The 13,508-nt window shown below is 54.5% G+C and overlaps 2 protein-coding genes across 2 annotated transcripts in view; both read left to right on the top strand.

The window, feature by feature from the left end:
* DMRT1 (doublesex and mab-3 related transcription factor 1) overlaps positions 1-3,353 on the top strand; it is a 68,888-nt gene extending 65,535 nt beyond the window's left edge. Inside the window, exon 5 of the mRNA XM_080372259.1 lies at positions 1-3,353. This exon is cut by the window's left edge and continues 1,712 nt beyond it. The gene's annotated coding sequence lies outside the window, so the exon portion shown is untranslated.
* Positions 3,354-3,792: 439 nt separating this feature from the next.
* On the top strand, positions 3,793-12,528 carry DMRT3 (doublesex and mab-3 related transcription factor 3; the record flags this gene model as incomplete). Its single annotated transcript, XM_080372258.1, has 2 exons — positions 3,793-4,231; positions 11,064-12,528. 2 exons carry the CDS (start codon positions 3,793-3,795, stop codon positions 12,026-12,028), a joined length of 1,404 nt encoding a protein of 467 aa, XP_080228384.1. The 3' UTR covers positions 12,029-12,528.
* Positions 12,529-13,508: the final 980 nt, after the last annotated feature.

Raw genomic sequence — 13,508 nt, forward strand, 5'->3', positions numbered from 1 at the left:
CGGGCCCGGGGGGGCGTAGCCCTTGGGACAGGGGAGGGGGGTTTTGCCCCGCTGCGGGTCCCGTGGGCGAGGGAGGGGGAGCAAAAAAAGCGAGGAGCATCCCACTGCGGGCTTCGTCTAGCCCAGCGTCGGGCCTGGTTGGTGGCGGGGGCAGGGGGAGTGAGTTGTGGGGGGACAAGGAGCCACCTTCGGAAGACAGGGCAATAAATCCCCATCCGCCTCAAGCGCCAGGTTTGGGGGAAAATTCAGATTCAGCGTAGAGCGAACTTGCGGGTGAAGTGCGGGGGGGTCGCCAAGGGGCGCATGCCTCGCCCCTCGAGCAGTGGGGAGATGGGTGCCCCCCCCCCCCCCCCCCCGATCCTCTCGAAGAGCCTTCGGGAAGGCAGCGGCTCTCACGGGGCGTGCCGGCCCGAGGTGGGTCGGGGCCGGGTCGGCTGCCCCATGGGGGAACGCGGCGGTGGCACGTGGGGCTGTCGTACTTGCCCGCTGCGGGACGACATTCAGCCTTTTCCCCTCGGGGGCTTCTCCGACTAGGGCTGGCTAGGTGTGCAGGGACCCCGGCAGAGTTTTCATAGGTTTTCGTTGTTTCTTTTTTGGATTGTTTCTGATCCACCGACCTGCGAGTCTCTCGCTTCCCAGGTATCTCGTATATCTACATATAGCTATATATGTATGTGTGTATATATATAGCTATAGCTGGTTGGTAACCATTGACCTTTATTAATGCTATTCCTCTCAAAAAGCGCCTGCCTTTGCCTCTCGCCGGGCGGCTTTGATGGATGGTTTGCATGACCCTGTGCGGAATTCGCATTTTCCCCGAAGTCTGCCGTGAAGTTTCGGCCCGCTCCAGCGTGACGCCCTGCCACGCAGCCCAGCACGCTGGCATGTGCTTTTCTCCCTCCGTATTGTGTGACAACACGGACGTTCAGTGCCACTCGCAGTAGCTCTGAGAGGCCAGTAGTGGATAATTTGCTCCACTGTCTCTTCCTTGTAACGCGGGCGTTGCCTAAAAGCGGTTTTGGCGAGGTGAAACTGAAACTAATCCTGCCACTCGCACGCCCGCAACGGTAACCCAGCTTTCCGCGAACGACCACTCCCCCAATCCTTACTTTAGAGCAGTGCAAACGCCAGTAAATGCACCCCCCGGCTCGCCCACCCCCCCGCCCCGTGGTACCCGGGGAACCGCGCGGGGCATCCCAGTGCCGCGAGCCCCGGCGGCCGCCTCTCTCCGCCCGCCCGCGATGGGGATCACTCGCGGGTCCCGGCAGCTGGGCGGCAGCGCCGTCTTGCCTAAACGGCTCCGCATCGAAAAGTAGCGAAATGCCCGCGGATTCGGGCTGATTTTGACTTTCCATCCCTCCTCTGCCCTGTTCGTCGGCATTTCTTCCTAGGAAAGATGGGCCCTTTAGCGGACCCAGACCCTTTCCGCTAAATGTTATTTGGAGCATATGTTTCGCACATTCATTCTCTTTCAGTCTATTCTTCTGGGCGCTAACTGCTAACACATTATAGTCACCTTGAAATTTCCTCTGCTATTTTCCAATTAAAAGCTTAATAGCCCTGGAAACGGAGTTCATGTGGTGCCGTTTACCATAGCCCCTTCTTCTGAAAAGCTTTCTGTTGGGATCCCATTATGTGCTTGAATAAACCTTTTCTGCGAGCAGAAATGGGAACCGGGGTTGTCAGATGTTGGGTTACAATAGACTTTCAGGCAGGGGACGTTTTGCTAACATAAATACTAACCTGGCCCTATGGGGAGATGTTGTCAAATACTAGGACATGGAAAACATTCCCATCAAATACGAGAAAAGGGTTACGGACCTATATCAAACGAGTGTTTCAGCCTAAACTCTCGGTGCGCAGCCAAGCGAGAGAGGGCCCCCCGGCCCCGATCAGCCCGCCGCCGCGCCAGGGCAGCCCGGCCCGGAGCATGCACCCCCCGACGGCTGCGCTCCGGGGCCGTCCCCCGCGGGGCGAGAGGGGTGTGCAGCCTCGCCGCCCCCTGCGCCCGCGCTTGCACCCGGCTTCTTCGTTGTGGGGGCACGGATTCCCAAGGGCGGCTGCGCACCGTCTTTTCCGCGCCCCTCACCGTTTTGAGGTAGTTGAGTATTTTTTTGGTCCGCGGAGGAAGCACGGCTGGTTGGTTTTCCTCCCCGCGACGGCGACCCGCGAGCGTATAAAATGCCCCGCGGGGGAGGCCAGTTGGCGGTAGGGCGGGCTGCAGGACTGTCCGGGCACAGTGCACGCATCTCGGCAGCAAAAAAAGGGAGATGCCGCTGGCGCTGCGGGAAAACGGGCTGTTCCCCGCACCTCAGCCGACTCACCTCCCCGCCTCGGTGCCGTTAACCGATGGGGAGCTCAGACTCCCGCACACCTGCACATGACCCTGAGGAGAAATATCTCCCCGAGTCGCACTTGCCCTAGAAGTAGACAAGTAATCAGGAAAGAGCCAAGTAATCAAATGCCACGCGAATACCTTCGCAGTACACGCCGTGCTTTTTGTTCTCTCCGGCGAAATACCTTCCGAGTTTTAAATCTGATTTTCTAATTACACAGTCACGTTAAATGGTTTATTTCGTGTAGCAGTTACAGTGGGGAGGTGCCTGGGAAGAGTAGGGGAGATCTTGGGGCAATGAAACGGGTTCAAGCGCAAGGAGCAGCCCCTGCCTACCCGCGGACTCTGTGCCGCAAAGTGCCAGTGCGCGGGCAGGATAAACGCTTGCCAGTGAATTTGTTTCCCCCGCCCGATATTCCTATACCTTCTTTCACTAATACGTTACTTTTGGATTTAAACTTCTCGCTGCCACATTCCAAACGTTCTTGTTTCAGCGAGAAACCTCCCCACGGCCGGCGAGAGGGAAAATTACTGCCCCGCCGCATCAAACACATCAAATAGGTTGCAAGAAATCCGGCTTGCCCTGAATTGCACGTCCCTTGCTATAACCACCGTTTGCATTTAAGTAGCTGCCTTGCCGAGGGACGCGGGAGAGGCCGGGCAGCGCGGGAGCAGGCACCGCCCGCAGCTGCCCAGCTCCGCGCAGCTGTTCCCGGGTGGCTCCTGCTCCAAGGCAGCATCTCGCGGCTTCAAAACTTGGATAAAACTCGGGGCTCAGCTCCCACCGCAGTTTTTACGGCAGCAGGCACACGCCGTGCCGGGGGTCCCGTGGGCCTTCCAGGGGCTCCCGCGCGGCGTCTCAACGGCCCGTCTGGACTTTGAGATCCCGAACCCGGGGAAAACCCCCAGACGCCTCCCTTGCCCCCAGACCCTGGCGCTTTCGCGGGGTAAGCCGTGCGGGGGACGTGGGTGAGTGGCATCAGCCCCGACCCCGGCCCGCTGGGGGACGGACCCCTTCAGCAGGGCGCGGGCAGTGCCGCCACCGCCCCCGACGGCGGGGCAGAGCCCCCCCCCCCCCCCCCCCGGCTTCCCTCCCTCCTCCCTCCCTCTCTGCCTGCCTTTCTCCCCTCCCTCCTTCTCTCCCTCCATCCCCCCGGCGGCGGCGGGGAAGGAGGGTGGCGGAGGGGGGCGGAGGGGGGCGGGCGGAGGGCGGAGGCGAGCGGAGGGGCGCTGGGCTCGGCGGGGCGGTGCGGCCAGTAGCAGTGTTGCTCCGGCCCGCGGCAGCGCTCTGCCCGCCGGTGCCGCCTACCCCCGCGGGCCTGGGGCCGGGGCCGTGCCCCCCGCGGAGCCGGCGGGCAGAGCCGCCCGTCTCCGCTCCTCTCTTCCGCCGCCCCGGCCTCCGCCGCCCTCGCTGCTCCCTTCTCCGCCCCGGAGCCGGCCGGGCTCCTGCCGCGGGCATGAACGGCTACGGCTCCCCGTACCTCTACATGGGCGGCCCGGTATCGCAGCCGCCGCGGGCCCCGCTGCAGCGGACGCCCAAGTGCGCCCGATGCCGCAACCACGGCGTGCTGTCCTGGCTGAAGGGCCACAAGCGCTACTGCCGCTTCAAGGACTGCACCTGCGAGAAGTGCATCCTCATCATCGAGCGGCAGCGGGTGATGGCCGCACAGGTGGCGCTTCGCCGGCAGCAGGCCAACGAGAGCCTGGAGAGCCTCCTCCCGGACTCCCTGCGCGCCCTCCCGGGGCCGCCGGGAAGCGCCGAGCCCCCCGCCGCGCCGCCGGGGCCCCCGCCCTGCGCCGCGCCGCCGCGGGCCCCCGCCGAGCTGGCCGCCGCCGCCGCCCTGCGCTGGGCCGCCGAGCCGCCCCCTGCGCTGCCGGGGCCGCTCCCCAAGGCAGGTGAGGCCGGGCCGGGCGCCGCGGGGCCGGGGGTAGGGGTGCGCGGGCCGGAGGAGGAGGGAAGGTGGGCAGCGCCCGGGCAGGGCCCTCGACGGCGGGTCTGGGGGACGGGTGCCCGCCCAAGGGGAACGGCGAGGACTTTCCCTTCCTCGCGACGGGCGCCGTGGGAAGGGGGGTGGAGGGAACGCCCGGCGGGTGCGCTTTGTCGCTCTGAAAAAGCAAGGAGCCGCGGAGTGCCGGGCCTGCTGCTGGGACGGGCTCGCAGCCGCCGAGACCAACGGAGGGGACCGGCAAATGCCGCCACTGCCGACCGGCTCCCCGACGTGCCGCCGCTTCTGGGCCCGTTCCCCCAGGCCGGCCGGGAAGTAGCCGCATCCCGCGTGGGTCGCGGCCGCACGTCCCTCTGATGCTCCCGGTTCCGCTGAGCCGTCTGGAGCCGCTCCCCGGCTTCCCGCACCCAGGGCATCGGGCTGCGGCACCTCGTCCAGGACAAAACCTCCACAATGGAGCTTCGGGGCAAAGGCAGCGCCGGGAGCTGGGGGCTTTCTACGGAGCGAGGAGGACTGGGGGTGGGGGGGGGAGGGGGTGGAGCGGCGGGGTATGAGCGCGGCGACCCAGTTCTTTCGGCTTCCCTCCAGCTCTGGCGTGTCCCACCGCGCCGCGTCCGGGGCGGCTTTCGGCAGGTAGGGAATACTGATCCCGAAACCGCCGCCCGCAACCGGCACCTTGTAGGTGCGTACTGCTAGGAACACACATTTCTGGACACAAAATGAACATTCCGGGGCCGCCGCCCCCTTCCTCGCCCCGTACCTGAGGGGAAGCCGACAGCCTGCCCCGACGGGGACGCCCGGCAGGCCTATAGCAGTCCGCTCTGCTGACAAGCGGCGCCTGCGACGAAACTTTACCGGGTGCCCCGGGCGGGGAATGGCAAACTCTGGGCGCCCGCACGGCTCGGCTCCTCACGGCTCGCTGCCGGGCGGACGGAGCCCCGCGGGGCTGTGTGCGGCACTGGGACCAGCCGGCCTTTCTCCGAGGGCACGGGTATGGACCTGGCCGCCGGCACGGGGCTCCGCTCCCCCAGCTCCGGGGAAGATTCGACGCCGGGCCCGAGGTGCCGGCACGGTCGGGTCCGTCCGTGTGGCGAGGCTGCCGGTGGTCTGGGACTCGTTTCCCCTCGGCCGGCCCTCGGCACCGCCTGCCCGCCGCCCCCGTCCTTCCCCGTCTTCCGCATCTCCGCCCGGTTCCGCCGGCCGTAACCCAGATCCGGGGCTTTGGGGTCCTTCCGCCCCCCGAATTTCCGCCTGGCCGTAGCCTCCCGGCGGCGCGGAGCATCCCCGCCCCCGCCGCAGCGCAAGGCCGGGGAAGGGACCGCGCGAAGACGGAGCGGGGGGCAGGCCGGGAAGAAAAAGGGGTCGGCGGGGGGCGGGGAAGCCGCCTTGGCTCCTTCCAGAAAGTGAAACAAATAAACTTCGCCAGCAGGATATAAATCTGGTGGATAGCAACGGTATTAACGCGCACGCCCAACTTTTCTCCCCCCTGATATATGAACTTTCCAGCTTAAAAGATTACAGTAATCACGGGAGGACAGTGTAAATCGAATCTGATAGCAATAACTTTTGGGGAAGGTCAGGCTCAAGTGAAATGTTACCAAGCAACAGGCATTTTGTTTGCAAAATACAATCAAAGTGTATTGATGAGAAATTCTTCCTTGCCAGCCAGTCAGCACTTTCTGCTAACAGCTTTAGGGAGCGGGGGGAGAATAACGGAGGAGATCATAAATCAAGGCCCGCGGCGCCGCGCCGCCCCCCCCTCCCCCCCCCCCATCCTCCCCCCCCCTCCTCCCCCCCCCCCCATCCTCCCCCCCCCCTCCTCCCCCCCCCCCATCCTCCCCCCGCCCCCCCGCCCTGCGGTGGGGCCGGGCGGGGGCGGGGCACCCCGCGGGATGCTGCCCGGTTGTGCAGACCTCACCCGCGCGGTCCCCAGTCTCCCCGTGTTACAGGTTTGTTCACTCCCCCCCGCCCCTCCCCCCCCGCTTTTATGAACGTGGGAATGCGTGAGAGCAGAGCGAAAAATGATCTCCTCGGGGGGGTCCCTGTCCCCTGCCACCAGACACTGTCTAACGGGGTAACCCGTTTATCCCCAGCCGTCCTGCACGCTCCGAACGGCAGGGCTGCTGCATCTCCCTCCCCGCTACCTGCATTAAAACCGTCGTTAAAACAGACGATGTCATTATTTGCTGCCCCAGCCCGCCCCGTTTCTACAGCCCCCCACCCCCCCGGGCATTAACCTCCTGGTAGGTATTTTCAGTACGGAGGAGGTATTTCCCGGTGTACGGTGGAATCAGGTCCGTTTGCTTTTATTCCTGCCAGAATTGGTCATTGTGGGGGGACAGTTGCGAAGTTCGGTTCTGTGCAAATAAAGCGCCCAGAAACTGTCCCTGTTGCATATGCCTCTGCTAAGCCGGAATAATTCCTCCTCCTGGTACTATGCTCATGAACTTTCATCTCCCACATAGCTCGTGTTACATTTCTCTGTCTCGGTAATAGTTATCAAGGATTGTAAACAATTAATATAACTCTGTATTGTTAGTTTCAGAGCCAGCTTCATATTGCAGCACAGCAGTCTCTGCGTTAGTTTGGGAACGGTGACTAGTCTCCTACAAACTACCTCAGACCTTTGAAAATAAGGAAAAAAGTCTCGAGTGAAAGCAATAATAATAAAAAAGAGCGAACAAAAAAAATAAACCCTCAAACCAATCAACCAACCAAAAAAACCCACCACCCACAAAACCCCTCGTATGTTTTACACGACCTTTTAATGTCTTCTATACTAGTCCTGGTATCAGTCCATTCTAATAATAGAAATAGCGAAAATAGCAATATTTTTTTTTAATTTCAAAACCCTGTGTGTTGCGGAAAGACCTGTCCTAATAATCAAAGTGGAAACTGTTTTAAGAAAGTCAGCGGTGGGAATATCAGGAAAAGAGATTTGGTTCCAAAGTATTAAACCAAGTTTTCCAGACAAGACTTTAACTTGAGGAAAACAGCTTCTCTCTCACCTGTTTTACATTTTTTGCCCCTCAAATGAGTATTTGACTCATGATCCTTAATGTATAAATGGGCAAGGAAATATTGGGGTATACATTGCTCCAAATTCGTAGCAGCTTTATTTATTAATGTATATTCTACGATGAATGCATGCACGGTTCTCCCACTGTACTGTGTTTCGTGTGTGTCTGTATTTGCACTGCATCGCTGTAGATCTGGGTATGTATCTATATCTGCATGCATATTATTTCATTAATACTTCCCATCGTTTTTATCAATAAGGAAACAATTTCCCTAATTTCCTCAGGGCTGGCAAAGGGAACACTTGATTGCAGGCAATTTGAAACAGAAGTTATGGAACAGGAAAAAAAAACCCCACACCACAAAACCCCCAAACAACAAAACATAACACACCAAGCCCACAAACTTAAACGATTTCTGAGGACGAGATTTCTCTCTTAAAGCCTGGAACACCCTCATGTGAACCTTAAGTGTGACGCAAAAAATACTTTCGTCTAAGAGCAGCGGGTTGGATATTCTGAACGCAAAATTAATATTTTTGTACCTGAAGGTACAGACATTTGAGATTAATGGGTGCACGCAATATTCCAACAATTCAGTGCCCACATAAAGACGTTTATAATGTATCTTTCCAAACCTCTATTTAACAATTGCTGGTTTTGTGCCCGTTTTAAACATTCGAAACACCCGACCCGGGCAGTTCCCAGGAGGAGGCGGGGGCAGTCCCCGGAGCTTTCCGCCTGGCCCTCGCCGTGCCGTCACCGCCGGGGAAGCGGCGTTCAGGCGGGGAGAAGCATCCTCCGCGCGGCCCGGGGCAGGGAGGCTCCGGCAGCCAGGCCGGGAGCGGCAGCGGCCGCCCGACCCGCCGCGGGCACCGGCCGGGCATCGCCGGCGGGCTGCCGAGAAACCCGCTCAGAAAGGCAGAGAAAAAAAAATAATAATAGCTCCCGGACTCAGCGTGAACCCGCGGAGGATAATCCTCCTTGTGTTAACGCTGCATTTGATTTAAATCGCCGAAATCTGTTTTGCGGGTCTGGCCGTGCGGGTCTCACAGCCCGGTGAGATGTGCCGCAGTGATCTGTCCCCGTGCAAGGCTGGGAGCCGGGTCTGTGCAGTCTCCTGATGACAAAGATGCAAACTTCAATGGGGTGAGTTTTCAGAATTTAAAGAAAAATTTTAGCCAAGCCTCATAAAGGATACTTTTAAGGGTACTGAAAACTAAACAAACCTGAAATATCTTGAAAATAAAAATCTGTAAGGATCAGGAAGTGTGGTAGGGAGACCTAATCTGGTGGTTGGTTTTTTTGTTTGTTTGTTTGTTTGTTTGTTTTTGGTGTCTGTGTGTGTGTGCATTTGCTTCTCGGTGATACCTGTTATCAGCCCATAAAGATACACTGGAAACCCGCAGTAGTTTTGAAACGTGCTCTACACGCGTGTGGTTCGTTTGATAATAATGGGTACTACAGCGCAATCTGTTTATGTGGAAATCAGGACCATCGTCTCCCTTAAATGCCTCTCAACTGTGGCAAGACAGGGACGGAGGTAATTAGCTGTCCTCAGACTGCCTGCTAAGCCTTCGATGTATAAATTGCCCATTATGCTCAGATGTGAATTACTCTTAGCAGTCCATCTTCTGTAATAAATTCATTATTATGAACATGTGCTGGGATTAGGAGGGAAAGGTAGTATGACCCTCGCTTTTTTTTTCAAATAATGGATGAGCTAAACCGAGGTCTTACCACCTTCTCAAAGGGATACACGTTGCCAGTTTGCCACCAGCGAACGTTTCCTGCTTTCCCCTTTGGCTGCTAAGGCAAGACTGATGCACTGATTGTATAAAGAGGAGCATACATACATTGCTTTCTCTCTAGTGTACCTACAGGAAGAGTTACTGCTTCTCCCTTTGCACTGGATAGAGAGCATAACCAATGTAAAACCGGGTACAGAAGAAAGTTGTCTTGTTAACAGAGAAAGGTGAGATCTTCATAGGGGTATCCGTATTCCTCACCTCTACTCCCATGGCCATCTTCCACAGCGCAAACCAGCAGCATCCCACAGCTCTGTAGGATGGCCCATCATTTCTGCCTGGCACAGCCATTCTCATGAGGAGAACCTCCCTTTGCCACACTGCCAGGTTGTGCTCTGCCAGGATCTTTTATTTATGGCTGCCGTTCTGGTGAACATAGTGGCTTCTCACTCAGTGCAGGCTTGCACAGATCCTTTCTGAAGGTGGGTATATTGCACTAACAGAGTTTGTCTTGAGCTGATCTGTTCAATCCTAAACCTAGCTTGCTGTGTGGGGAAATGTCCTGCCCATTCCTGGGATGCGAGGGAGGCAGGACTGTCTGTGGTGAGCAGCGAGGCTCAGGCACTTGCACACCTTTAATTTGTTTCATCTCGATTGGACAGGGTTGATCACCAGCACAATTTGGGAACCTTTGCTTGCTTCTTATCCCTTCTTTATCTGGCTGGGCTGATCACCAGGGTGTTGGGAAACCAAGCAAATAGTTGTATTGGTTTCTGCAGATAGTCTTTCACACATGTGCATTCGAAAGCGCTGCCCTGTGCCGCTGATGTAGGCTTTGTCAGCTGCAGCTTGGACAATGACACTTCCCCCAAACACTGGTGCTTCCCAGGGAGATCATCATTGTGCTGTATGAGGAAGACCATCAGAACAGCGTTCTTGGGAAATAACTGAACAATCTCGAGCAAGTACATTGTCCCACTTGGGGACAACTGCTGTCAACCTTTCTTCTCTTCTTCTTTCTGACAAGCAGTCTTATTTCAAAGGTTTCCATACTGTGGCCAGGTATTACCAAAATTACAAGAGATCTGGGGTGTTCCCATTTTTGAGGGTCTGTCTGAAGACAGCATGGTCACTGGGCTTGTTTTCAGCTCTGTACTCGGCTCTTGCCCGTCTTAGTTTAGCACACAAAAACCAAGGTACCTGGAACAAGTGCTGAGAGAGGTTGTGGAGTCTCCATTCTTAGAATTACTTAAAATTCAGCAGAGCAGGGACATGAGAAACCTGCTCTATATTTTAGGTTACTCCTGCTTTGAACAGGAGGTTGGGCCAGAAGCCTTCCTAGAGGTCCTCTCCAAACCAGATTTTTCTAGATTCTGTGCTCTGATGGGGCCAAGACATCAGCTGTGCTCTGTGGTTTGCAGGGCAAAGCCTGTGATTCTTGCTGGGGAAAGAACCAATCTCTGCAGAGCCAGAACAGGAACGTTCCACTGAGTTATTTGAAGACTTCTTTAACCTTCAGGCAGTAGTCATGATGGAGTGGTTCAACCAATGCTGTTGGACTTGCAGAGATGACTTTGGTCTCCCAAGTGCCCTCTGGATATCTTCAGCTCACAGTCAATGAGATGGTGCTAGTGAGGAATTATGATGTGAAAGTGCTGAAGTTCCTCTGAGAAAGCTTGCACTTGGGTGGTGTGTTGCTGCCTTGTTACCAGTGAGAGAGGATTGATAGCATTTTTGATGCCACAGAAAAATCACCACTGCTGCTTTTCTTGTACATGGGAGAATGAGACAGATACCTATAAGGCAGCATAAAATGCCTAGACCAGGTCACATTATTCTTTTGCAGTTTTGTTCTCATGATATGTTGCAAAGAGACCTTAATTTTAGTGGGATCTCTGTGAAAAATATTTTCATCTCTCCCTAGGATCCTGCTCTGTTCCTTTTAAGAAGACTGTATCCTCAAATGTCTGTGAAAGCTTTTGGCCTCAGTTTTTCATTCTCTGCCTTCTCTTTGCAGACATGAATGAGGAGCGGTTGGGTGATGCCAGTGGAGCAGACAATGCTGAGACCTACAGTGACAAAGACACAGACCAAAGGAGTTCCCCAGACATGACTAAGGCCAAAAGTTGCTTCACCCCTGAAAGCCCTGAAATTGTTTCAGTGGATGAGGTTGGTTATGCAGTTCAGAAAAATGGTGGGAGCACAGACAGCCGTCCAGAGAGCCCCAAGTACCACCCAGAGCAGAACCACCTCCTGATAGAAGGTCCTTCTGGGACAGTTTCTTTACCTTTCAGTTTGAAAGCCAACAGGCCTCCTCTTGAAGTCTTGAAGAAGATCTTCCCTAACCAAAAGCCAACTGTGCTGGAGCTGATCCTGAAGGGGTGTGGTGGTGATCTGGTGAGTGCTGTAGAGGTTCTCCTGTCCAGTCGGTCTTCGGTGGCCAGTGGGGAGAGAACTTCTGCAGAATCTGATGGGCTTGTTTTGCCTTCCAACGGGCACATTTTTGAACACACGCTGAGTTCATACCCCATTTCCTCTTCCAAGTGGTCTGTGGGCTCAGCATTTCGGGTTCCCGACACGCTGAGGTTCTCTGCCGATTCCAGTAATGTTGTGCCAAACCCTCTGGCCGTCCCTTTGCAGCATCCTTTCCCTCAGCCTCCACGTTACCCACTGATGCTGAGAAACACTTTGGCAAGAAACCAGTCCAGCCCTTTCCTGCCCAATGATGTCACCCTGTGGAACACCATGACGCTGCAGCAGCAGTACCAGCTGCGGTCCCAGTATGTCAGCCCTTTCTCTAGCAACTCAGCCAGCGTTTTCCGAAGCTCACCTGTCCTTCCTTCCCGCTCGTCAGAAGATCCTAGGATCTCAGTCCCTGATGATGGGTGTCCTATTGTGTCTAAGCAGCCAATTTACACAGAAGATGAGTATGATGAAAGGTCTGATTCATCGGATTCACGAATACTCAACACATCGTCTTAGACTGACATTCGACACGTGATAGCTAAGTGATACTTGCAGTGCAGCTGAACTACTGGGCCCTAGGAGGAGGGACATGTACTCTATGAAACCTTTGCAATCGTATTAAAAAGTGACTTTGCTTGGTATTGTACTATAGCAATAAAGACGTAACTTATTTAATTTCTTGCACTTCACTGGATAATGCCAAATAGCAATACTCTGGCTTTAGTGCTGAGTGTGTGTTACAAAGGAGGACTTTACGGCTGTCATTTATGGGACTCTGGAAGACTCATAATGGAAACAGAAGCCCGAGGTCTACTTTGTTCCTTAACTCAGAAAAATGGGGATGTTAAACTAGAATACTTGAATGCTGTTTTGTAAGAGAGAACTCCTCAGGACATAAGAAATCAAACAAACGTAGTTCAATTGCAAATGGACTAAAACAAGGATCTTACAATCTTATGCCAGTGATCATCTTTGCAGTGAAAAAAAAAGCAGAAGAAAGAAATATGCACATGAAACTAGCATGAGCTGCTTCTGTGCCATTTGAGCTTAGATGCTTTTCAGAGAAATCATATTAAGAGTTATTCTTTTCCCATGACTAGGCTGAAACGTGTAATGTCAGTGTAAAACCAATTACAGCTGTGAACTGCATGAAGTGTATTGTGAAATGAACACCAGATTAAGCATTGTCAGGTTAATGTAGCATGCTAAGGACTCTAAAAAAATAAATAAGATTATGATCTTGGTTTATGTCATTTATACTGGGCAAAAAACATTTCTGAAGACAGAGAGCTGATTAGTCCTCAGTTGGGATTAAAATGTCCACTCCAGCAACCGCAATCAAGGGAAGCCTCTTCCAAGTTGGGGTTCTGCTTCCCTGCCTTGTAGCTTGCAGCTGAGATTAGGCAAATGTCATCAGGGAAGCTGAGGTCTCTTGAGTATGTACTGAAGACACTTCCAAGCTCAGCTGAGTAAAGCAGAGCTTGCTACAGTCACAGCAAGCAGAAAAAAAGGCTCTCCTGATGCTTCAGAAGCATCTTTTTTTCCTATACTGTAGAAGTAGAAAAAAGGAGATAGGTTGTAATAGCAGGCATTTCTTTAAAATAATGTTTAGCTAAATGGCAATCCCTAAATCTAGAAAAGTAATGGTTTGAACAATTTATTGCATGTTTGCATGTATTGATTACACTGCATATCTTATGTGTGTCAGAGTAACATTAGAAATTGCTTCTGATAAGGAATGCCACTAAATTAATTGTCCACTTAGAAGTTTGTTAAGGTTGCAGTGCCATTTTCGCAACCAGTCACAAGTGACCACATCTGCTTGACAGCTGGATTTTCCAAAAATCACCTCTGAATGCAGGTGCAATGGCTGTCAGGCACGTCAGGTGTATGGGTTAGCCCCACACCTCAGAAACAGTTGAGGCTGTGCTGAAGTTGGACTCTAAAGCAGATGGGTTGTAAAACTGTAATGTGTATCACGTATGTTATCTGCTGT

This window comes from Falco punctatus (assembly GCF_963210335.1).
Source record: "Falco punctatus genome assembly, chromosome: Z".
Classification (NCBI taxonomy): Eukaryota; Metazoa; Chordata; class Aves; order Falconiformes; family Falconidae; genus Falco; species Falco punctatus.